Source organism: Loxodonta africana, chromosome 21 (assembly GCF_030014295.1).
Source record: "Loxodonta africana isolate mLoxAfr1 chromosome 21, mLoxAfr1.hap2, whole genome shotgun sequence".
NCBI lineage: Eukaryota > Metazoa > Chordata > Mammalia > Proboscidea > Elephantidae > Loxodonta > Loxodonta africana.
The window spans coordinates 76,131,317-76,156,723 of record NC_087362.1 but is presented as its reverse complement, the minus strand read 5'-3'; the positions used below and the strand labels follow the sequence as shown (position 1 = coordinate 76,156,723).

The 25,407-nt window shown below is 43.9% G+C and overlaps 1 protein-coding gene across 3 annotated transcripts in view; it reads left to right on the top strand.

Annotated features, from left to right (window-relative positions):
* The window catches only part of ABCC11 (ATP binding cassette subfamily C member 11), a 96,519-nt gene that overhangs the window by 42,354 nt on the left and 28,758 nt on the right, over positions 1 to 25,407 (top strand). For 2 of the 3 annotated variants that reach the window (XM_023555680.2, XM_003416392.3), the window contains exons 13-19: positions 2,283 to 2,355; positions 3,970 to 4,173; positions 14,397 to 14,531; positions 14,608 to 14,704; positions 16,305 to 16,394; positions 19,921 to 20,024; positions 21,949 to 22,146. In XM_023555680.2, coding sequence (XP_023411448.2) covers positions 2,283 to 2,355; positions 3,970 to 4,173; positions 14,397 to 14,531; positions 14,608 to 14,704; positions 16,305 to 16,394; positions 19,921 to 20,024; positions 21,949 to 22,146 — 901 coding nt within the window. Of the gene's footprint in view, positions 1 to 2,282; positions 2,356 to 3,969; positions 4,174 to 14,396; positions 14,532 to 14,607; positions 14,726 to 16,304; positions 16,395 to 19,920; positions 20,025 to 21,948; positions 22,147 to 25,407 lie in introns of all 3 variants that reach the window. The other variant, XM_064274137.1, reaches the window with a different exon arrangement.

Here is a 25,407-nt window from a genome sequence, read left to right as displayed (position 1 = left end):
GCACCTCTGCCTGGTGTCACGTGGGCACCTCTGCCTGGTGTCCTGTGAGCACTCTGACCCATACTTCCTTTGCCGGTGGGAACCTCAGCTTATCTCAGCCATGCCCCACGGGGACAATATGATTTTTGACTATGACATTGTCACCAGTTGCTAACTTCCACATCCGCAGCCATCTTTAATCTCCTAGGACCCTTGTAAGGAAAAGGTAGTATTTTTTTTTTTTAATTGATTTTCATTGTGCTTTAAGTGAAAGTTTACAAATCAGGTCAGTCTCTCATACAAAAATTTACACACACCTTGCTGTACACTCCTAATTGCTCTCCCTCCAGTGAGATAGCACAGTTCTTCCTTCCACTCTCTCTTCTCGTGTCCATTAGGGTAGCTTCTGGCCCCCTCTGCCCTCTCATCTCCCCTCCAGACAGGAGATGCCAACATAGTCTCATCCCATATTCCAGTCCAATCCCCGTCTGAAGAGTTGGCTTTGGGAATGGTTCCTGTCTTGGGGTAACAGAAGGTCTGGGGACCATGGCCTCCAGGGTCCTTCTAGTCCCAGTGTGACCATTAAGTCTGGTCTTTTTATGAGAATTTGGGGTTTGCATTCCCACTGCTCTCCTGCTCCCTCAGGGGTTCTCTGCTGTATTCCCTGTTAGGGCAGCCATCGGTTATGGCCAGGCACCATCTAGTTCTTCTGCTCTCAGGCTGATGTAGTCTCTGGTTTATGTGGTCCTTTCTGTCTCTTGGGCTCGTAGTTACCTTGTATCTTTGGTCTTCTTCATTCTTCCTTGCTCCAGGAGGATCGAGACCAATTGATGCATCTTAGATGGCAACTTGCTAGTGTTTAAGACCTCAGACACCACTTTCCCAAGTGGGATGCAGAGTGTTTTCTTAAGAGATTTTATTATGCCAATTGACTTAGACGTCCCCTGAAACCATGGTCATCAAACCCCCACCCCCTGCTACGCTGGTCTTTGAAGCGTTGAGTTTATTCAGGAAACGTCTTTGCTTTTGGTTTAGTCTGGCTGTGTTGACCTCTCCTGTATCGTGTATTGTCTTTCCCTTCACCTAAAATAAAACTTACCTACTCTCTAATAAGTAAGTGCCCCTCTCCCTCCCTCCCTCCCTCCCTCCCCCCCTCATAACCATCAAAGAATATTTTCTTCTCTGTTTAAACTATTTCTCAAGTTCTCATAATAGAGGTCTTATACAATATTTGTCCTTTTGCAGCTGACTGATTTCACTCAGCATAATGTCTTCCAGGTTTCCCCATATTATGAAATGTTTCATGGATTCATCATTGTTCTTTATTGAAAAGGCAGTATTTTTATTTCTATTTGATAATCTAGTAATGGTGACATCTGTTGAGCTCATCCAGACACCTGTACCAACCGATGAGCACTTTGCTTGCCCAACCCCCAACCTACTGCTTCTCTTCCCTAATTGCCCAATTAGTGAAGCACCTTCACCCAAATTGCGGGCTCCAGTCAGCCTGGACTCCTCCTCTGGATGAGTCTTCTCCTAGGAATCTCTTGTATTTCTCTCTTCTTCCCAGTTCAGGTCTGTATTGTCTCTTGCTTGAACTGTTCCCACTGGCCCCTCCAGTGTTCTCTGGCACTGTTTCCTTCCGCATACAGTCACCAGGGTAACCACCCTAACACCCAACTCTTGTCATCGCTCTGCTCTCAGGTTGGCACAACTCGGAGGGCAATTTTGAAATATCTGCCAAAAATAAAAATACACCAGCTCTTTGAGACAGCAAAACTCCTGCTAGTTATTTAATGCATAGATATTCTCCCCCATGAGCACAAGGACCCATAGACACAAACGTCCGCGCTGCATTTTTTATAGCAGCAGACGACTAGCGACAATCCAGTTGTCCATCTGTAGGGCTCTGGTTAAATAACTTACGGTGCAGCCAGATAACGGAATGCTGGGGTGTCGTGGAAGTGATATAGACTGCTATGTGCTGTACTCTAATACATATGAAGAGATGATTTCTGAATACATAAAAAACTGTAACAGTGCCAGAGCAACTGAGGGCCAAAGATGGGAGGGAGATTGACTTTTCACTGTATCTGTTCAAATATTTATTAAGTGCATGCATTGCTTTAAAAGAAATGAGAGAAGGAAGGCAATGAAAAAAGTCTCCAGTGGTTTGCCATTAAACACAAGATGGAGTTCCAATTTTTTAGCATGGAATTCAAGACCATTCCCGTCAAGACTCGAGAAGGTTGAGGGGCCTGAGGGCCGGCCACCTGTACTTCACAGCTCCCTGTCCTTTGAAGGTACCTCCAGGTGATCCACTGCTGCTCCCTGAAACAGGACCTGGAAATTCTGCCCTTCGGAGACATGACAGAGGTAAGGGGGAGGTGAGCAGGGTTGGTGCTTTTATGTTTTGGGGTCCTCAGGCCGCAAGAACCCCTCTGCCTCCCAGGGTAGGTAGTGAAGTGACCCCAGCCCTTCCTTCTTGGGCAGCCTGAACCTCCCCTGCAGCTACTGCTTCAAAGTCAAGAGCAAAGACTCCCCAGCTGAGGGAATTTGGGGCTCATCTTATCCCATGAGGGGGAGCTGACTGTAACCTCCTCTCTCTGGACCAGAGTGGAGACCCTGTAAGATGAGAAAGCCTCCACCCCACCCTCCCCCGTCTCCATGCTGGCGAGCATCTGCCAGTGGGAACCTCCGTTTACCTCACCCGTGAAGTCTGACTACTGTATTTTTCCTGATTATTCACTGTCTTTCGCATCTGCAGCCACCTTTCATCTCCTAAGACCCCATAAGAAAAAAGCAGCGTTATTATCTCTATTTTATAATCTAATCATAAAAAAAATTTTTTTTTAATCATAACTACATCTATTTAGCACTTATTATATTAAAAAAATACAAGGTATTTATTCTAGCAACTTGAATGCATTGTCTTACGCAAGCCTCACAATAACTCTGGAAGGTAAGTCCTTTTATTATCCTCATTTTAAAGATGGGATTGTAAATCCTTGAGGCCAGAGAGCTCAACTGTCTTCTTGTTCACTGTCATGTTGTCAGTATGAAGATCAAGATCTCATCTGTAACATGGCATTGGGTTGCTAAAGTCCTTTGAACAGGGCCCAGCATAGAGTAGGTGTTAGCTGTTGTTATAAGGACATAGTAGCCATTTAACGAGTATTTTTTTGTGAATGAATGGAAAACTGGGCCTTGACCAGGTCAGGCAGCACGCCCAAGGTCACACCGTGGTGAACTTGGGGGCAGAACAGTGACAAGAGGCCACCCTGTTGCCCTTTTAGACTCTGTTTCCCCTGTACAGGGACCTGGAGCTTAGGGCAGAACAGGGCCTAGAACTTAGACCCTAGTTCCCTTGTCCTCAAGCCTGACTAAAGGATGGGCCAGCCAGTGGCTGTCTGGGTACTGATCTTCAAGGGGACACAGAACATGATGCCCAAGTTCTCAGGTTTCCACACTGGACTCCTGATGTAACAGGCACCATGGAAAATGGCCCTTCCTGTGACAGCAACAGTGAAGTACCCTCTCAGCCACACAGGTCCATCTCTGCTGAGTAGTTAACTGTACGAGGTGCAGACAGCTACAGATGACCCCCTAGCCCAGGCCTTCAGGCCCTCGGGCAGACAGCTGTAGTCAACTGAGATTTGAAACCCCAAGACAGGAGACAGTGCTTTTCCCCGGGAATGAGTGATTTATTATCTCCTTTTTCAGTGATTTAATATGTCTCCTGAGAGGTTTAGAAAAATTGCATCTAGTTATGAGTTATAAAATGTTAATTAGTCGAAAATCAGTTTCTTCATCCCCTACAAAGCAAATGTTGAAAAATATTTTTAGAATGTCAGTTGCTGTCCTGGAGTGTGTCCTTATTTTGGCCTGTCCCTGAGGGGTTGAGCCTGTCTCATCTGCCCTACCCGCCATTTGGGCACACCTGGCTGGTGTCCATCATCTGGACATCATGCTTTTGCTCCGTGTTCACAGATCGGGGAGCGGGGTCTCAACCTCTCTGGGGGGCAGAAGCAGAGGATCAGCCTGGCCCGAGCTGTCTACTCCGATCGAGAGATCTACCTGCTGGATGACCCCCTGTCAGCTGTGGATGCCCAAGTGGGGAAGCACATCTTTGAGGAGTGCATTAAGAAGATGCTCCAGGGGAAGACCATTGTCCTGGTGGCCCACCAGCTACAGGTGACCACACCTGGAGGGTTCTGGCCATGACTGATGGATGATGTAGATCCTCAAGGCCCTGCCATTTCAGAGTGTGATTCAAAACCAACCTCATGGGCAGCTATCTCTTCACCTCAACTAGTTGCCGTGGAGCCAATGCCAACTCATGGCATCCCCATCTGTGTCACAGTAGAACTGTGCTCCATAGACTTTTCAGTGGTTGATTTCTCAGAAGCAGGTCACCAATCCTTTCTTCCAAGGTGCCTCTGGGTGGACTTGAATCAACAACCTCTTGGTTAGCAGCTAGCACGTTAACTGTTTTCATCACCCAGAGGCTTCTTATCTTAGACTTGTGGTTGTTAGTTGCTGTGAAGTCGATTTTGACTCATGGCGACCCCCTGTATGCAGAGTAGAGCTGCTCCATAGGGTTTTCAAGGCCGTGACCTTTAGGATACAGATTGCCAGGCCTGTCTTCTGAGGCACCTCTGGGTGGGTCTGAACTCCCAACCTTTTGGCTACTAGTCAAGTGTGTAACTGTTTGTGTCACCCAGGGACTCCTATCTCAGAAATCTGGGGAGTCTTATAAAGAACTTGGATTTCCTCTTGCTTTCTACATGGAGAAGATAGGCTGGTAAAAGATTTTTGTGGTTGGTAAAAATTGAAACCAAATTTGAAGGCCTTTTTCATTGTCAAAAGATGGAAACAACCCAAGTGTCCATCAGCAGGTGAATGGATAAACAAAATGTGGTGTATCCATACATTGGGAATATTTTTCAGCTGTAAAGAGACATGAAATTCTGATGCATGCTACGACATGGGTGAACCTTGAAAACATTATGTAAAGTAAAATAAGTCATACAGAAAAGAACAAATGTTGTATGATCATCTAGATGATTCAGTTCCGACTCATAGCGAGCCTATGCACTACAGAACGGAACACTGCCTGGTCCTGCACCATCCTTACAATGTTGTTATGCTTGAGCCCATTGTTGCAGCCACCGTATCAGTCCATCTCTTTGAGGGTCTTGCTCTTTTTTGCTGACCCTGTACTTTACCAAGCATGAAATATAAAATATTTCTTCAGGAACTTATCCCTCCTGATAACATGTCCAAGTACGTGAGACATAGTCTCGCTATCCTTGCTTCTAAGGAGCATTCTGGTTGTACTTCTTCCAAGAGTTCTTGGGGCTGTGGAAAGGTTGAATGGGGAGTAAAAATAAGAAAAAGTTTTTTTTATGCGTGGGCCTCCTGCTTTTCAAGTTAAAAAAAAAAAACACAAAAAACTCAGATAAAAATTCTCTAAGTTCCACGTTCTTAGGTCAAGGGACACCTTAGGATCTTTTCCTAGGACACCAACCATCTGCAGCACAATAGCTGTGTCTGGCACTGCCTCTCACAGCTCTTTTTTCCCTAGATCTTTTCATACTCGCTAGTGGCCTCAAGTCCTTATTTTTAATTTCTCCCCTTTCTTCTCTTTCTCTTGCCCACTTATTTTTTCCTTACTATGAGTCAGAATTGACATGACAGCAATGGGACTTTTTAGGGTTTTTTTTTTTTAATGTAAAATATTTCAGACCTACAAAAAAGTCTAGAGAATAATCTAATGACAACCATGTATCTACCAAAACAAAAAATCTACCAGACAGGTGAAATAGTAAACCATGCATTCCCTCCCAGACTGCATCCCTTTCTTCCCTCCTGCTGTCCTGGAGTTATTGTTCATCCTTCTGAAGCTCGCCTTCATCGTCTTACATCATACGTAGGAATCTCTAGTCACATCGAAGTGTCCTTTGCATTAAAAAAATGTACATATAATTGACATTTTACTGTGTCTTTGGGTAATTTACCTCTTCACTCAGCATTATGTTTTTGAGATCTTCTACGTTTATACAGGTAACTATTTGATACTCACTAATAAAATATTCCAGTATATGAATAGAACAGAATTTATTTCTCTAGGATGGACATTTAAGGAGCCATAGTGGTGCAATGGTTAAGCACTCACCTGCTGACCTAAAGGTTGGTGGTTTGAACCCACCCATTGGCTCTGCAGGGAAAAGACCTGGTGATCCACTTTTGTAAAGATTACACGTTTTACTTAATAAAAAATTGCCTCAGTGTATGTCTTTCTACATGTGCCTTTATACACATCTTAGTTTTTGTTTTAATTTTTATTGTGCTTTAAGTGAAAGTTTACAAATCAAGTAAGTCTCTCATACAAAAATTTATTTTATACCTTGCTATATACTCCTAATTGCTCTCCCCTTAATGAGACAACCCGTTCCTTCCATCTATTCTCTTTTCGTGTCCATTTCGCCAGCTTCTAACCCCCTCTGCCCTCTCATCTCCACTCCAGATAGGAGATGCCAACATAGTCTTAACTGTCTACTTGATCCAAGAAGCTCATTCTTTACCAGCACCTTTTTCTATCCCATTGTCCAGTCCAATCCCTGTCTGAAGAGTTGGCTTTGGGAATGGTTCCTGTCCTGGGCTAACAGAAGGTCTGGGGGCCATGACCACCAGGGTGCTTCTAGTCTCAGTCAGACCATTAAGTCTGGTCTTTTTATGAGAATTTGGGGTCTGCATCCCACTGCTCTCCTGCTCCCTCAGGGGCTCTCTGTTGTGTTCCCTGTCAGGGCAGCCATTGGCTGTAGCCAGGCGCCATCTAGTTCTTCTGCTCTCAGGCTGATGTAGTCACTGGTTTATGTGGCCCTTTCTGTCTCTTGGGCTTGTAATTACCTTGTGTCCTTTGCGCCAGGTGGGTTGAGACCAATTGATGCATCTTAGATGGCCACTTGCTAGCGTTTAAGACCCCAGACACCGCTCTCCAGAGTGGGATGCAAAATGTTTTCTTAAGAGATTTTATTATGCCAATTGACTTAGAAGTCCCCTGAAACCATGGTCCCCAAACTCCCACCCCTGCTACGCTGGACTTGGAAGCGTTCAGTTTATTCAGGAAACTGCTTTTGGTTTAGTCCAGTTGTGCTGACCTCACCTGTATTGTGTGTTGTCTTTGCCTTCACCTAAAGTAGTTCTTATCTACTATCTAATTAGTGAGTACCTCTCTTCCTCCCTCCCTCCCTCCTCCCTCTCATAACCATCAAAGAATATTTCCTGCTCTGTTTAAACTGTTTCTCAAGTTCTTATAATAGTGTTCTTATACAATATTTGTCCTTTTGCAGCTGACTAATTTCACTCAGCATAATGCCTTCCAGATTCCTCCATGTTATGAAATGTTTCACAGATTCATCACTCTTCTTTTTCAATGCGTACTATTCCATTGTGTGAATATACCATAATTTATTTAACCATTCATCCATTGATGGGCACCTTGGTTGCTTCCATCTTTTTGCTATTGTAAACAGTGCTGCAATAAACATGGGTGTGCATATATCTGTTCATGTAAAGGCTCTTATTTCTCTAGGATATATTCCCAGGAGTGGGATTACTAGATCGTATGGTAGTTCTATTTCTAGCTTTTTAAGGAAGCACCAAATCGATTTCCAAAGTGGTTGTACCATTTTACATTCCCACCAGCAATGTAGAAGTGTTCCAGCCTCTCCACAACCTCTCCAATGATTATTATTTTGTGTTTTTTGGATTAATGCCAGCCTTGTTAGAGTGAGATGGAAACTCATTGTAGTTTTGATCTGCATTTCTCTAGTGGCTAATGATCCTGAGCATTTCCTCATGTATCTGTTAGCGACTTGAATGTCTTCTTTAGTGAAATGTGTGTTCATATCTTTTGCCCATTTTTTAACTGGATTATTTGTCTTTTTGTAGCAGAGTTTTTGCAGTATCATGTAGATTTTAGAGATCAGGTGCTGATCAGAAATGTCATAGCTAAAAACTTTTACCCAGTCTGTAGGTAATCTTTTTACTGTTTTGGTGAAGTCTTTGGATGAGCATAGGTGTTTGATTTTTAGAAGCTCCCAGTTATCTAGTTTTTCTTCTGCATCGTTAATAATGTTTTGTATACTGTTTATGCCATGTATTAGGGCTTCTAACGTTGTCCCTATTTTTTCTTCCATGATCTTTATTGTTTTAGATTTTATATTTAGGTCTTTGATCCATTATGGGATCATTTTTGTGCGTGATATGAGGTATGGTTCTTGTTTCGTTTTTTTTGCAGATGGGTATCCAGTTATGCCAGCACCATTTGTTAAAAAGACTGCCTTTTCTCCATTTAACTGATTTGGGGCCTTTGTCAAATATCAATTGCTCGTATGTGGATGGATTTACGTCTGGATTCTCAATTCTGTTCCATTGGTCTATGTGTCTGTTGTTGTACCAGTACCAGGCTGTTTTGACTACTGTGGCGGTATAATAGGTTCTAAAATCAGGTAGAGTGAGGCCTTCCACTTTGTTCTTCTTTTTCAGTAATGCTTTACTTCTCTGGGGCCTCTTTCCCTTCCATAAGAAGTTGGTGATTTCTTTCTCCACATCATTAAAAAACATCGTTTGAATTTGGATCAGAACTGCATTAAATCCATAGATCACGTTTAGTAGAATAGACATTTTTACAATGTTAAGTCTTCCTATCCATGGGCAAGGTGTGTTTTCCCACTTATCTAGGTCTCTTTTTGTTTTTTGCGGAAGTGTTTTGTAGTTTTCTTTGTATAAGTCTTTTACATCTCTGGTAAGATTTATTCCTAAGTATTTTTATCTTCTTGGGGGCTGCTGTAAATGGTATTGATTTGGTGATTTCCTCTTCAGTGTTCTTTTTTTTGGTGTAGAGGAATCCAACTGATTTTTGTGTGATTATCTTGTATCCCGATACTCTGCTGAACTTTTCTATTAGTTTCAGTAGTTTTCTTGAGGATTCCTTAGGGTTTTCTGTGTATAAGATCATGTCATCTGCAAATAGAGATACTTTTATTTCTTCCTTGCCAATCTGGATGCCCTTTATTTCTTTCCCTAGCCTAATTGCTCTGGCTAGGACCTTCAGCACAATGTTGAATGAGAGTGGTGATAAAGAGCATCCTTGTCTGGTTCCCGGTCACAAGGGGAATGCTTTCAGACTCTCTCCATTTAGGATGATGTTGGCTGTTAGCTTTGTATAGATGCCCTTTATTATGTTAGGAATTTTCCTTCTATTCCTATTTTGCTGAGAGTTTTTATCATGAACGAGCGTTGAACTTTGTCAAATGCCTTTTCTGCATCAATTGATAAAATCATGTGATTCTTGTCTTTTGTTTTATTTATATGATGGATTACATTGATTGTTTTTCTGATGTTGAACCATCCCTGCATACCTGGTATGAATCCCACTTGGTCATGGCGAATTATTTTTTTGATATATTGTTGAATTCTATTGGCCAGAATTTTGTTCAGGATTTTTGCATCTTTTTTTTTTTTTAGAATTTTGTTCAAGGATTTTTGCATCTAAGTTCATGAGGGATATAGGTCTGTAATTTTCTTTTTTTTGTGGTATCTTTACCTCGTTTTGGTATCAGGGATATGCTGGCTTCATAGAATGAGTTTGGGAGTATTCCGTCCTTTTCTATGCTCTGAAATACCTTTAGTAGTGGTGGTGTTAACTCTTCTCTGAAAATTTGGTAGAACTCTGCAGTGAAGCCGTCTGGGCCAGGGCTTTATTTGTTGGGAGTTTTTTGATTGCCTTTTCAATCCCTTCTTTTATTATCAGTCAATTTAGTTGTTCTACCTCTGTTTGTGTTAGTTTACGTAGGTAATGTGTCTCTAGGGTTTCATCCATTTCTTCTAGGTTTTGAAATTTGTTAGAGTACAGTTTTTCGTAGTAGTCTGATATGATTCTTTTCATTTCAGTTGGGTCTGTTGTAATATCGCCCATCTCATTTCTTATGTGGGTTAGTTGCTTCCTCTCCTGGTTTTCTTTTGTCAGTTTGGTCCAGTGGTTTATGAATTTTGTTAATATTTTCAAAGAACCAGCTTTTGGTCTTGTTAATTCTTTTGATTGTTTTTCTGTTTTCTATTTCATTTAGTTGTGCTCTAATTTTTATTATTTGCCGTCTTCTGGTGGCTGAGAGTTTCTTTAGTTGCTCTATTTCTATTAGTTAAGTTGTAGGGATATTTCTTTGATTTTTGGACCTTTCTTCTTTTTGTATATGTGCATTTATTGATGTAAATTGACCTCTGAGCACTGCTTTTGCTGTGTCCCAAAGGTTCTGATAGGAAGTGTTTTCATTCTCATTGGATTCTATGAATGTCTTTATTCCATCCTTAATGTTTTCTATAATCCAGTCTCTTTTGAGCAGGGCATTGTTCAGTTTCCAAGTGTTGATATCTTTTCCCTGCTTTTTCTGTTATTGATTTCTACCTTTATGGCCTTGTGGTCAGAGAAGATGCTTTGTAAATATTTCAGTGTTTTGGATTCTGCTAAGGCTTCCTTTATGACCTAATATGTGGTGTATTCTACAGAATGTTCCATGTGCACTAGAAAAGAAAGTATACTTGGCTGCTGTTGGGTGGAGTGTTCCGTATATGTCTGTGAGGTCAAGTTGGTTGACTGTGGCATTTAGATCTTGCGTGTCTTTATTGAGCTTCTTTTGGTTCACCAAAAGTGCTATGTTGAAGTCTCCTACTATTATGGTGGAACTTTCTATCTCACTTTTCAGCACTGGTAGTTTGTTTTATGTGTCTTGCAGCCCTGTCATTGGGTGCATAAATATTTAATATGGTTATATCCTCCTGGTATATTGTCCCTTTAATCATTATATAGTGTCCTTTCTTATCCTTTATGATGGATTTAACTTTAATTCTATTTTGCCAGAAATTAATATTGCCACTCCTACTCTTATTTGATTGTTGTTTGCTTGATATACTTTTTTCCATCCTTTGAGTTTTAATTTGTTTGTGTCTCTAAGTCTAAGGTGTGTCCCTTGTAGGCAGCATATAGACAGATTGTGTTTTTTAATCCATTCTGCCACTCTCTGTCTCTTTATTGGTGCATTTAGTCCATTTAAATTCAGCGTGATTATGGATAGGTATGAATTTAGAGCTATCATTTTAATGTCTTTTTTTGTGTGTTGTTGACAGTTTCTTTTTCCCACTTAAATTTTTGTGCTGAGTAGATTATCTTCATATATTATCTTTTCCCTCATATTCATTGTTGTTGATTTTTTTTTCTGCTGAGTCTCTACTTTTTTCTTGTATTTTATTTTGATGTGCAGGATAATTTGTCTCCTTTGTGGTTACCTTATTATTTACCCCTGTTTTTCTCAATTTAAGCGTAGCTTTTATTTCTTTGTATTGCCTTGTCTTCCTCGGAATATGAAAGATCTATGATTACATTTCTTAGTCCCTCTTTATTGTTTTAATGTTGTCTTCTTTTACATAATAACATCACTGCTTCCCTTTTTTTCAGTGTTTTTTAAATCTTGGTTTATTTTTGTGATTTCCGTGGCTGGGTTGAAATCTGATTGCCCTGATCAGTGTTCTAGTCTTGGGTTGATACCTGATATTAGTGATTTTCTAGCCAAAGAACTCCCTTTAGTATTTTTTGTGGTTTTGGTTTGGTTTTTACGTATTTCCTAAACTTCTATTTATCTGGAAATGTCCTAATTTCACCTTCATATTTGAGAGACGGTTTTGCTGGATATATGATTCTTGGCCTGCAATTTTTTTCCTTCAATGCTTTATATTAGTCAGCCTATTGCCTTCTTGCCTGCATGGTTTCTGCCGAGTATTCCGGGCTTATTCTTACTGACTCTCCTTTGTAAGTGACTTTTCATTTATCCCCAGCTGCTCTTAAAATTCTCTATTTTTATTTTTGGCAAGTTTGAGTGTAATATATTTTGATGACTTTCCTTTAAAATCTACCTTATTAGGAGTTCGATGAGCATCTTGGATAGATATCTTCTCATATTTCACATTATCAGGGAAGTTTTCTGCCAACAAATCTTCAACAATTCTCTCTGTATTTTCTGTTATCCCTCCCTGTTCTGTTATTCCGATCACTCATAGGTTACTCTTGTGATACAGTCCCATATGATTCTTAAGGTTTCTTCGTATTTTTTAATTCTTTTATCTGATTTTTCTTCAAATATATTGGTGCCAAGTGCTTTATCTTCAAGTTCACAAATTGTACTTGCTCAATTCTGCTCCGCTGACTTTCTATTGAGTTGTGTACTTCTATAATTTTATTGTTAATCTTTAGAATTTCTGATTGCTGTCTGTCTATGGATTTTTCCAGCTTATTAAATTTTTCATTATGTTCTTGAATAACCTTCTTAGTTTCTTCAACTACTTTATCTGTGTGTTACTTGGCTTGTTCTGCGTTTTGTCTGATGTCTTGAAGGCTTCTGTATATTAATCTTTTGTATTCTGCCTCCAGTAATTCCAGGAAGGCACTTTCATCTAGAAGATCCCTTGATTCTTTGTTTAGAGAGCTTGTTGAGGTGATCATGGTCTGTTTCTTTATGTGACTTGATATTGACTGTTGTCTCTGAGCCATCTATAAGCTGTCATATTAGTTTATTTTATGTTTGCTTACTGTATTGTAACTTTTTGCTTTGTTTTGTTTTGATATGCCCAGATGGGTTGCTTGAGTGAGCTAGCTTGATTATTTTCACCTTTGAAGCTGTGATGTCCTGTCCCCAGATTGTTAGAGCTGTTACCAGGAGGTGTATCAGTCTAGGAGTCCATTCATTTTTCTTGTATGATTTCAGCTGAGGTGTCCAGGTAGCTGATCATCAAATGTGTGGTCAGGCTCTGTCTTACAGTCTTAGAGGGGCAGGGGTGATTGGTGTAGGTACTGATATCTGGTTTCAGCAGGGGGTCATGCTCTGAACAATGCAGGGGGCTGAGAATCATCCCTCATGTGCCTCTGAGGAAAGCGTGTCCCTTTTCCCTAGAGCATACAGATGGGTGGCTTCTGCAGACAGACCATGGCCACCCAATGTTTTTGGTCATAAGGCCTGGGAGGTACCATTTATTCTTGGACCCTTGTCACAGGTGTCTGGGTGACCTGAGTGGAGCCACCAGTCCTTAGGCCCCTGATGTGGTAGGTGAGGACCCTGTTTAATAGGCAAAGCAATGTCAAACATCAAATAGCCACCTCTCCACTGCACAGCTGAAACCATTGTAGTCTGCCAACAAGGGCCTATTCTCCTGAAATAGGCCCACAGAAGTCCATGCAGAGGGAAAAGGTACTCAAAGTCCATGGATTGTTTATGCCTGGACAGAAGCTACTTCTGTCCTGAGCTCCCCAGGTTAGTGGAGCTGGCAAATTATCTTTTCCCCCAACTGCAAATTTGTTCCTTTTCCAAGGCCAGGAAGATGGCTCTAGGTGCTCAACAAGGCCTATCTGAGGCCCAGGGAAATCAACAGCTGCTGAGGTTGGCTTAGGGTCAGTGGGGGAGGGGCACAGTAGAATATATGCAAGTACTTAGCTTTTGCCGAGAGCATCGTTCTTCTCTGGTTCCAGAGGTGTGAGTAGGCTGTGTGGCTGGCTGCTTCTCCCCGAGGAAACTGCGGCCAAACGCTAGTACCAGCCCGCTGCATCCGCTCCTGGGAATGGTGCCAGAGGGTTCCTGGTGATTTAAGTCTGGTAACTCCTCTCTGCTTCTGAACCATCTCTTCCTCCCCCTGCCCCTCAGTTCATTTTCTAACCTTGCCGTTGGTGTTCAGGGCTCCTAGGTTGTCCTAAATATACTCGTTTCACTTGTTTTTTTGAGTCTTTGTTGTAAGAGGGCTCGCCGGAACCATCTTTCTATTCTGCCATCTTGGCCCCTCCTTCTGAGAGTTTTTTTATGGCAGAATTTTAGAAGTAATATTGCTGGTTCATGATTCCCATCTTCAAATGTACTGTTGTTGTTAGTTGCCGTTGAGTTGATTCCAACTCATGGCGACCCTACATGTGCAGAGTAGAACCACTCCATAGGGTTTTCAAGGCTGTGACCTTTCAGAAGCAGGTATTCAGGCCTGTCTCCTGATGTGCCTCTGGCTGGGTTCAGACTGCCAACCTTTCTGTAGTTGAGTTCTTAACCATTTTTACCACGCAGGGTTCCCTCGACTTTACTAGATATTGTCAAATTGTACTCCGAGGCGGGTGTACCAATCAGCAGTCCCCCTAAACAGTTTATGAGAGTCCTCTTTGCCTTAGATCGTTACCAACACTTGGAGTTGTCTGTCTTTAAAAATTTTGCCAATGTGGTGGTATATAATACTTTATCATGATATTAATTTACTTTTTACTGATGAATAGTGAATTTCAATATCTTTTCATATGCTTACTGACGACCTTATTTCTTCTGACTTTTTAGTATTTAGAGTTTTGTGACCAGATCATATTGCTAGAAGATGGGAGAATTTGTGAAACTGGAACACACAATGAATTAACACAGAAAAGGGGGAAATATGCCCAGCTCATCCAGAAGGTGTACCAGGAAGCCACACAGGTGATTCCCAGCCTCCAGTCCTCACTCCCCACAGGGAAGGACATCCCTGCATCTACAGCATGTGCTTTCTCCTCAGAACGTGTCACCAGACATAGCAAAGATAGCAGAGAAGCTGCTGGTGGAAGGTCAAGCTGGGGCTACGTCACAGGAACAGCCTCTCAATGAAAATGCTTGTAATGATGCTGGGAAACCAGGTGAGGATGTCCACATGCCTGCCTGGGTCCCCAGAAGTCTGGCATTTCTTCTTCACCCCAAGACTGGGCCACGTCCCTCACTGTCCAGGATCCTAGACATTTGCACACACAGGTTATAGATCCAAGTAGTGGAGGGCCATGGGGAAACAGTCAGTGGTGGTCAGGAGGCTTGAAGGATACAGGAAGTGGGTGTTGCAGGGGCACAGCCGATGGTACAGAGAAGAGGCAGGATGGGATGTGTATGGCTTTGGCCCAGAGTAGAGTCAATTTAAGACTTTGCAAGGCATCTGGACATGCATTCATTACACATGTGTTGAGAGAAAAGGTATTGGAAATCAGAAATGAATTGGGTCCAGTCCCTGACATGTAGAGAAGTTCATGGCCTTACCCTTTTCTGAGGCAAAGTAGTAGAATGGAAAGACATCCATTTTTAAAGTCAGATGGTTCTGGATTTCAATCCCAGCTCTGCTGCTTACAAGGCTGTGTGATCATGGCCAAGCAACTTAACCTCTCTGAGCCTTCATTGGCAAAAGGGTTAAGTGAGGGTTAAATGAGCTAAAGTGTGGACAGCCTCAGCACAGTACCTGGCATATTGTGAGTATTTCTTCAGGTGAAAAGGTCAGAAATTCATTAGGGCTAATATAATCAGAAAAATAAATTATCAGCAGGAAAGGAAGTAGATCACAGAATGAAAGGAAAAGTTGAAGAGCTAGGTCTTAGCAGTTTTGGGGTCTAAGTAGCAGGAACTGGTGAAGAGTCTTTTTGAAGAACGTTTTCCACCCTAGTGTAAGTTCTCACAAGATTGAAATTCAGGAAGAAAGCAAATACCTAATTGACCAGTATGGGCCATGTGACCACCACTTGGCCAAACCAGGGTGAGGCATCTTGATTGACAGTCCTCCCAAGACTGAGCTCAATGGAGGAGGAGTGGTCTCCCGTGGAAATACTGGGGTGTTGTTATTAGAAGCAGGGACAATGCCAGGCATTAACAACAGAAGTCCACCACTATCTGGTTGTTGTTGTTATTATTAGTAGTGGTAATAGTAGTGTTTACTGGTGTCTCCAGGTACTGGTCTTGGTGCCCTGCTCTAGGCCAAAGGTCTGCCTGGGTTGGTGTCACGGCTGTTTCTTGAGGAATTGTCTCAGAAATGTATCATTTTGCAGTTGATGCAAAGCATCTTGTTGACTGTCTAGGTCTGCCATTTTTCAGATGAGGAAACTGGGAGGTTAAGTGATTTGTCTGAGATTGCCCAGTGAGTTAGCCATGGTGACAGTTCTGGAGCCCAGGGATTCTGGTCCCAGGTCTTCATTCCCTCCTGCTTCCTCTCTCAACCATCAAGCACCTGGAACCCCAGGCCCTCCAGGGTTTATTGAATGGCTCTGGAGTCCATGTCAAAGTTATCTTCAGCATGGTATTCCTGTGGAGAACCTGCTGGTTAAGGCCAGGCTTGGGTGGGCAGTGCAGCTGGAAAAGGGTCAAAGCCAGGGGCAGAATGCTCTGCCAGGACTCTCCTTGATCCCCAAAGATACAGGTGGTTGGGCAGCATAACCATTTTTTTCCTCTTTTACCCTCACCCAGTGCTGGAGAATCAGCTCACAAAGAAGGAGAAGATGGAAGAAGGTTCCATGAATTGGCGTGTCTACCACTACTACATCCAGGCAGCTGGAGGTACAGTCTGTCAACTGTCCCATGCCAGGCCAGGGGCTCCTTCAGACCAGTCCTGCCCCCGAGCTGGTTCAATTGGAACAGGCAGCATTTTGGCCTGGATGTGCCTGTGAGGAGTAAAAATGGCATGGGGGTCATGTCTGACCTCCTCTAACTTCATAAGTGGGAAGGAGAATCAAGATCAACAGCCCAAGGCAGATTCCTATGAAGCAGAGGTTGCACATGCCTCCTCTTGCCACCATCTTTACCAATTCTGACACCATCGTCCCTCCCATGGCACTCTCTACTTCTGTGCTAGATTCAATAATTCATTGCAATAGCCACAAAGAGCTCACAGACAATACTCACAATTATGGGGTTTATTAGGGCAGTAAGAGGTTACAATTCAGGTTCCGGAGCACTCAGAATATAATTTTAGATCAGGGCAACCTCTTCTCAGGTGTGTCTGCAGTCAGGTCTCTCTCTGGACCCTTGGCCTCTGCCCTGCTGGAGTAAGTGTTACAAAGCACTTTTAGCTCTGCTGTTAAGTGCCCTGAGGAGCCCCACTTTGCCAGTAAGCCTCAGCCAGAAGAGACTCAGCTTTCTCATTCCGTAGGCCAGGAAGCCCACTGCACCATCTCCTGCTGGTCTCTCCTGCTACTGTTTCTTTGTTGCCACTTCCCACCATCTTCAGTGTTATAGCTCTCTCTCTCTCATTCTCGGTCTCCTGGTTCCAGGAGCTTCTCCTTGCAGAGATCCTGGGTCCAATGGACACACTCCAGTCCTGGCTGTTCTTTGTTGGTGGTAATGAGATCCTCAGTCATCGGTCTCTCTCTCTCTCTCTCTGTCTTTCCCCCACCCCAGTTGATTAGAAGGCAGCTAACAATGTTAACAACAAGACCCTCTAAGTTGCGTAGACAAAGTCTGTTTTAGTTCTTGAGAAATCATTGGAATAAGTAAATGAATAATTTCTTTTATAAGGATGGGCACAAAGCTGGTTCCTATGAAGCTGGTTCCTATGAAGCTGGTTCCTACGAAGATGTCCCAAATATCCAACTTTTCCAAATTGCTGTACCACTCTATCATCTCTAACATCAACTCCTCCTCCTCCTCTCGGTACTCTCCCTTCCATCTTTGGGTTCCATAATTCACAACATCCCCCAGAACTCACAAATCACAAACCTGTCAAGGAAATGGCTCCCAGGGTTGTAGAGGCTGGGGGTTTCCAAACCCGTGTGTGAGGCGTAGGTTTCTTGCAACTCACATGGCTGCCGAGGCTGACAAGCCCAAACCAGCAGGTCAGACCACAGGCTGCTGGCTAACAAGGCTACAGAAGCTGGTGAATCAAGTCAGATAGGTTGCCAGCCCATGGAACTGCAAAAACTGGCAAATCCCAGATTTGGCAGGTCAAATGGTGGGCCTCTGGCTCAAGTCACAAGAACTGAAAGTCAGACAGTAACAAACTGGATGTGCTATCCAAAGTCAGAGAGAGAGAGAGAGAGAGAGAGCCCTGCCAGGGCACGCACATGTATATATTGGATGCAGGCCACACCCCAGGGAAGGGTGTAACTTGAGTAAGGGTGGGAATGGAGTCACGCCTTCCTGCATGGGTGTGACTCAAGATACACCCCACACAAGTCCTACCTCATTAACATGTAGAGGTCAGGCTTTACAACACGTAAAATGAAGGGCAATTAGGATAATTACATCAGATCACAAAATGGAGGACAACCATAGATTACTGGAAATCATGTCCTACCCAAGTTGAGACATAACCCCAACCATCACAGGTTCCATATACCTTATTTATACAGCCCCACTTCATCACTGTGTGAGTCACAAAGAGCATGGCTAAAAAAAAAACTAGACAGGCAATATCAAGTAATTCATTGCACCACAGAGGTCCTGCGAGTTGGTACAGAGACGTCATGCCATTTGCAGGCTTACCTTGCACAAACCCAACCACATTCGGTAATTTTACTGTCAGAGCTGATTCTGAAAGTTATGCTTTCATGTGTACTCTTTATTTCAGTGTTTTTCAAACTGTGGATGCTGACCCATTGGTGGATTGTGAACAGCACTCAAAGAAATACACAGAATAGAATAGGATAGAATAAGACGGGTGTGATGGGATGGGATAGGATGGAATGGGATGGGACGGAACAGAATGGAATGGAACAGAAAGGAATGGAACAGAACAAAATAGAATAGAATAGAAAATATCAGCATGCATTGATTTTTGGCAAAACTTTTATTCTGGTGTGTATTAGGTGCAATTTAAAATGTATTTCTTAAGGCAGACAGTAAGTAGACGGTTCAAAGCTGCTGCTTTATTAAATGGTGTACCTTATCGTATACATTTATAAATTGGTACACATATGATTGTACAATGTTGTGAATACAAAACCAGGTATATAGTACTGTATTTTTTAAGCAATTTAAGAGATTTCCCAGAGTAACTTTGATTGCATGCCAATTTTTACTGTTCATTGACTTTGGAACCTAAACTTCTGTAAGGTGTGTCCCCTCTCTACCTGTCTGAGGAAGAAGAGGTAGGCTGTGCAAAGGGGGTTGCCAGCCCCACCCTTCCAAAATGGGCCTGGCTGGAGCAGGAGAACTTCAACTGTTTGTGAAATGCATGAATTCATCAAGCAACCAACTTACATGTGTTTATACAGGACCTACTATGTGCCAGGCACTGCACCAAGCTCTGGAGGGGACAGAATATAAGTCCTCCAAGACCCAGGCCCATAATCAAGCTGGAGAATTAGGACGTTTACATCCACCAGATAGAGAATAGCTTTGTGGCCAGGCATAGTCTTAGATGCCATCAAACAAGAGGTGGTCCTTGGTGGCTCCTTGGAGGAAGGGTAGAATTCTGCAATAGGAATGTGGGCATGGAACACAGATTGTGTCGTTAGGTGGAGTGCTGGGGCAAGAGGCAGGTGCTAATGGAGGAACGCAGCCTGGGTTTTCCCACTCTTGACTTTATGACCCCAACAAACCAGGGTTGGAATCCCAGCTCCATCACTCAGCAGCTCTGTGTGATGGAGCAAGTCAGTGGGGACAGCAATGCTTTACTCGGAAATAATGGATATGGAGGTGTGTTTAGCACCATGCCTGGCACATGGTAGACACAGCATACATGGTAACTTATTTTAAAAACTGAATCCTTGGGTCCTGCCTAAGAGAAACTAACTTCTCTGGAGTGCTGCTTCTGTGCCAGGCTGATCTCTCACGGTCTTCAGAGCAGTTTTGGGAGCTGGCCTGGCCATCACTATTTCACAGGTAAGGAAGTGGGCAGCCACTGATATTTAGTACCTTGCCTAGGGTCATACAGCTTGGAAGTTGTTGAGCCAGGATTTGAACCCAGGGCTCTCTGATCTTGGAACCAAGCTCTTCCCAGGCCTCAAGGTGTCCAAAGTGGATAAAGATCAGGGAGACCCAAGGATTCAGGACCTAGGATGGCCGAGCAGCCTTGTCAATAGTTGCCTCACCTCCTGCCATGGCCCCAGGTATTGTTCAGCATCACCTCCGTCTCCCTTCCCAGGTTATGTGGCCTCTATCATGGTTTGCCTTCTCATGGTGATGTGCATTTCCCTCTTGACCTTCACCTCCTGGTGGCTGAGCTATTGGTTGGAGCAGGGCTCAGGGGTGAGTGTCATGATGGGGATGGGGTGTGTTTCTGTGGGCTTGCATGGAGTGGGGTTGCATCTTTCTTTTTGGGGTGCTTCCTGTCTTCTTCCCACCAGGGCCAGAGCATGGGCTAGGGGCCCACATGGCAAGCCCAGTGCCTGCCGTTGCTGAGTTCGCAAAAGCTGCTCTGAAGAGAAGCTCTGGGAGCCAGGACACCAGGGTTCTCTCTGGATTCTGGCCTCGTATTTAGAATGGGTCGTCACCTATTCAGTCTGGTTGGGAGGCACCTAAAAGGCTTCTATCCCTGAACAGGCCTCCAAGAATGCTTTACATTCCATGTTAGTGACTGTATCCCTTTGGATCCAGCTTTGCTTCCTCAATATGCTTTATTTAAAATATGCCCCTGCACTTCTGGGTGTGGGAGCTGGGAAGCTACTGTGTGCCAGGCTACTTCATTCATCTTCCCAACCACATTCTGAGGTAGGTATCAGTGTTCCATTTTTCGTATGAGGAAACTGTGCCTGGAGAGGGTAGATCATGTAGATAAGCAGTAAAGGAGCTAGGATTTGAACTTGGTGCTCTGAATCTAACCATGCTTTCCCAAATGCCCCATTCAGTTAACTTTTTGAGTCACATGTCAGGCAGGACTTGGTCTGGAAACCAGAGACAATCTATTTAGAGTTGGAAAAGATTTTCTATAGGAAGCTAGAGGCTTATACACCATTAGAAGGGTCGGGGGAGGGAAGGGAAGCAGCCACCAGGGACCTCAGCAGCAGGCCGCACTGAAGTAGGTGTTTCTCACCTGAAAGCCACCGACAAACTCCATGTCCCATGCTCCTGCCCCTAGTAGACACGAAGGTATAATCACTTCTTCCTCTTCTGTTTGAAATTTCCTGTGAGTGGCTTTCCTTGGAGGCCTCTAACCCGACATCCAGTTCCCAAGCTTCTACCTGCATCACAGGGGATGATGGAAAAGAGTGGCAGGGATGATGATGGATGGGAAACCAACTCAGACTTCTGACGCCATAAACCAAATCAAACCAGTTGTCGTTGAGTTGATTCCAACACATGGTGACCCCACGTATGCAGAGTAGAACTGCGCCATAGGATTTTCAAAAGCAGATAGCTAGGTCTTTCTTCCACGGTGCCACTGGGTGGATCTGAACTCCAACTTTTTGTTTAGTAGTCCAGCGCTTAACCATTTGTGCCATCCAGGGACTCCCTGTACCGCACAGAGTGAACTAATTTATCCAGTTGTTTTCTACCCTGAACGGAAAAAAGCAGCAGCATTAGGATGCAGGCTGCCTTGAGGTCAGGACCCATTAAAGAGGGACAAACGGAAGTCATGATGGTAGCAGTGCTGAGCGTAGACTAATCACTCCTGGGTGGAGGGACCATGGGGTGGAGGGAAACACTTGGGGGAGGGGTCAGGGAGACAGCCCCATTAATCTGCTGATGTAGTGGTCCAGGGGATGGATGTTGTTGCTGGGTGCCATGGAGTTGATTCCGACTCGATGAGACTATGTGATGGAGTAGAACTGTCCCACAGGGTTTTCTTGGCTGTAGTCTTTATCTAAGTAGATTGCCAGGTAGTTCTCCTGTACTGCCATTGAATGGGTTTCAACAGCTGACCTTTCAGTTAGCAATTGAGCACTTAACCATTGCTCCACAGGGCTCCTTAAAAAACAAAACAAAACAAAAATCAAACCTGTTGCTGAAAGTTGATTCTTAGGGAATAGACAATGAGGGTCTAATCCAGAGCCTCGGCAGTGAGGATAGAGAAGAAGCGAGAGTAGCAAAAGCAGGGAGCAGAGAGGTTTTAACATAGCGGTTCGCATTGTACCAGCCACAGAATCTTATGTGGCCCCAGGCAGAAGGAGTTTTCTTCCCACTGAATTTCATCCTGGACTGATATGGTCTGACTGGTCGTTCTTTCCTGAAGACCAATGGCAGTCGAGAGAGCAACGGGACCAATGCAGAGCCGGCTGACCTGCTGGACAATCCGCAGCTGCTGTTTTACCAGCTGGTGTATGGCCTCAGCACTCTGCTCCTATTCTGCATAGGGATCTGTTCCTCGTACTTTTTCTCCAAGGTCACGAGAAAGGCGTCCACAGCCCTGCACAACAAGCTCATCATCAAGGTAGGGTTGGAGGAGCTGGACGTGGCCACAGGCTGAGCCCTGACCTTGCCTGGCTTGTTTGGTCACTCTTGTGGCACAAATATACCTAACAAAACATTGGCCAGCTTAACAGCTTTTGCATGTATAATTCAGTGACATTGTATAATACATGGTGTGCAACCATTGTCACTATCCTTTTTGAACTATTTCCCCACCGCTAACATAACCTCTGTGTCCCCTAAAGTGTAACTGACCGCACCACCCCCCCCCCCCGCCAGCCTCTGGTAATCACTAATAAGCTTTGGTTTCTATTTGCCTATTTCATATAAGTGAGATCACATACTCTTTGTCCTTTTGTGACTGACTTATTTCACTCAGCGTAATGTTTTCAAGGTTCATCCACGTCATAGTATATATTAGGACATTTTTCTTTGTGGCCGAGTTATATTAAATTGTATATAAATACCATGATTTGTTTATCCATCCACCCGTTGATGGACATCAGAACGTTTCTACCTTTTGGCTATTATGAATAGCGTTGCAATGAACACTGGTGTACCGAGCCTAAGTTTTTTGCAAGTGCCTTCACTGGGTGGGTAGGGAGGAGGCCAGAGAATGAGGTGATGCGGGGAAGCTGTCTTGCTGCAGAGAGTATAATCCTAAGAGCTCAGGGTCCCTTGTTGGTGGATGGATGGCCATACCAACGCTGGCCTCTGTTGGCTGAGCACTGTCACTTACAGAGTGACTATGATCGTCCCATGTTCCCTTTGAAGTGGTATTATTATTCCCATTTTATATATGAACCAAAAACCAAAACCCAGTGCCGTCGAGTTGATTCCATCTCATAGTGACCCTATAGGACAGAGTAGAACTGCCCCATAGAGTTCCCAAGGAGCACCTGGTCGATTCGAACTGCTGACCCTTTGGTTAGCAGCTGTAGCACTTAACTACTACGCCACCAAAGAAAAAGGAAATCCAAAGATGTTGAGAATTTTGCCCACGTGTGTCATGCTTAGATGCCAAATTGTCTGTGGTGTCATCTTACCTCTTGGAATTTTCATTTCTATCTCTCACTTAAACCCGTTGCTGATGAGTCAATCCCGACTCATAGTGACCTTATAAGATAGAGTAGAACTGCCCCATGAATTCGAACTGCCCACCTTTTGGTTAGCAACCATTGCTCTTAACCACTATGCCACCAGGTTTCCCTCGCTCACTTATCAGATATTAATTGAATACTTACTATGTGCCAGGCTCTGTGCTGGGCTTTGGGCTTACAGTAATGACTGAGCGATGCACGTACGGTTCCCGCCCTCATGGGCTTATAGTCCAGTGGGGAGACTGACAGGCAAATGGGCTGTTGTCATACAGTGTGCCAGTTTACCACAGGGCGCAGGATACAGGGCCAGGAGAACATAAGAGAAGAGGCTTCTGACTCTGACTTAGGAGTAGCAGAGGAAAGGGAAGGGTCCAAGAAAGCTTCTTGGAGGAAGTGACCTCTTGGCTAAGACTTGAAGGTTGAGTTGGATTTAGCTCAAGACTAAGGCTGGAGGTGAACAAAAGCAGAGTGTTTTCTGGGAACTGGGAGGAGTTCAGGAAAGCTGGACATGGAGGCATGGAGTAGGGGTTCTGAGAGAGTCTTTCGGGAGGTGAGGAGGGGACCTCTCATTCCTCCTAGATCGAATGGAAATCGTATTGCCCTTAAGAGTCCTGATTTCGGGATGCTGAGGTGGAGGCATTTCCCCACAGCGCAGAGAAAGCAGTTGGCTTGTCGGAATCAGAAAGCAGGAGAGGAAAATTCTTCCACATGCTGGTACTCTGTCAGCCCTTGATGGTGGCCCCAACAAGATGGTCTCTAGGGTTCTTTTGATTCCACACTCCGTGATTCTAGAAATATCCAGTGCCCAGGCCTCAAAGTGATTTTTGATATTATCATCTTGAGAAATGTTCACGTTTCCTTCCTGTTAAAGAAAAAGTATTTCATATTTAAAATGTTTTCCCTTTCCCATTCCTTTCATGGATTTACTGATTTTGAATGTACCTTAATAGTTTTAGATAATCACAAGTAAAGGACAAATCTCTGAGAAAATTGACTTAACTCCAAAAAACAGCAACACGCAAAACAAAACAAAAGCTCTGAATTACTCCGACCCATAGGAGGCCGTGAGAATCACTTTCCCGTGTATTCCCTGTTTTCCCTCATCGTTAATTCAGGTGACCTTGGCCTCCCGCAAAGACCGCTTACTCGCACCACAGCTGCCCAGCTGAGCTGCGGCCAGCTGCTCCTGTGCCCACTCTCCCCACTGGCCCCTGGCCCTCAGGTGTGCAGAGTCCTCAGGGAGTGACTGTTTACCCCTTGAACCCTCACAATGATTGTGACGGCACTGACTGCTCTAGCTCAAGTATTTGACAAACGATTCCAGAGATAAAATAAAATACATTTTAGAGGCAGAAAAAGCAAGAAAGCTCCTAAGCAAGGAAGCTCTGACCCTCGCTATCCCCTCCCTATCACTTAGCAAGCCAGAATGACAGTGGGCTACACTTGGCCAGCAGTGTCCAGGCACCTGCAGTGACAGCTACTTTAAGGGACACTTCGTGGTACAAGTTTTCACTAGTTTTCCTGGTACTGTCAAGTTGGTTCCAACTCATGGTGACTCCATATGTGTAAGAGTAGAACTCTGCTCCATAGAGTTTTCAGTGACTGGTTTTTGAAAGTAGATTGCCAGGCCTTTCTTCTGAGGGACCTCTGAATGAACTTGAACCTCCAGCCTTTCGGTTAGCAGCTTAGTATGTTAACCACTTGCACCATCCAGGGGCTCCAGTCACTAATTGTCAAAACGCTCCCCCCATTCTTTCCACCCTCCCTCACCCTTCCAGTAGTTTTAGCCTTAATAAAAACAAACAAACATACTATTAACTTCTGTTCATTTCTTTTTCTTGTGTTACAACTTGAGAAATACATGGGGAAATGAAGGTGGTCTGTGAGTGGGCTCTGTGAGCCTTTAAGAATGCCTTCTGTGAAGAGCGTGGCTGTGCTGGGGGTTGGGGAGGACTTGGTGGTGGGGGGAGTCCCATTCCAGCCATGATTTTGCCATTGTTTGTTTGAGTGACCTTGGGCAAGTCACTAAGCCGTCTCTCCTTCCCTGGGCCTCAGCTTCCTCATCTGTGAAATGAAGGTGCTGGACGAGACAATTTTGTTAGGGTTCTTTCAGTTTGAAAAGTTCTTTGACCTTCAAAGGGCCTCAAGCCCACTGGACATGCCACCTAAAAAGAGGCCGTAAA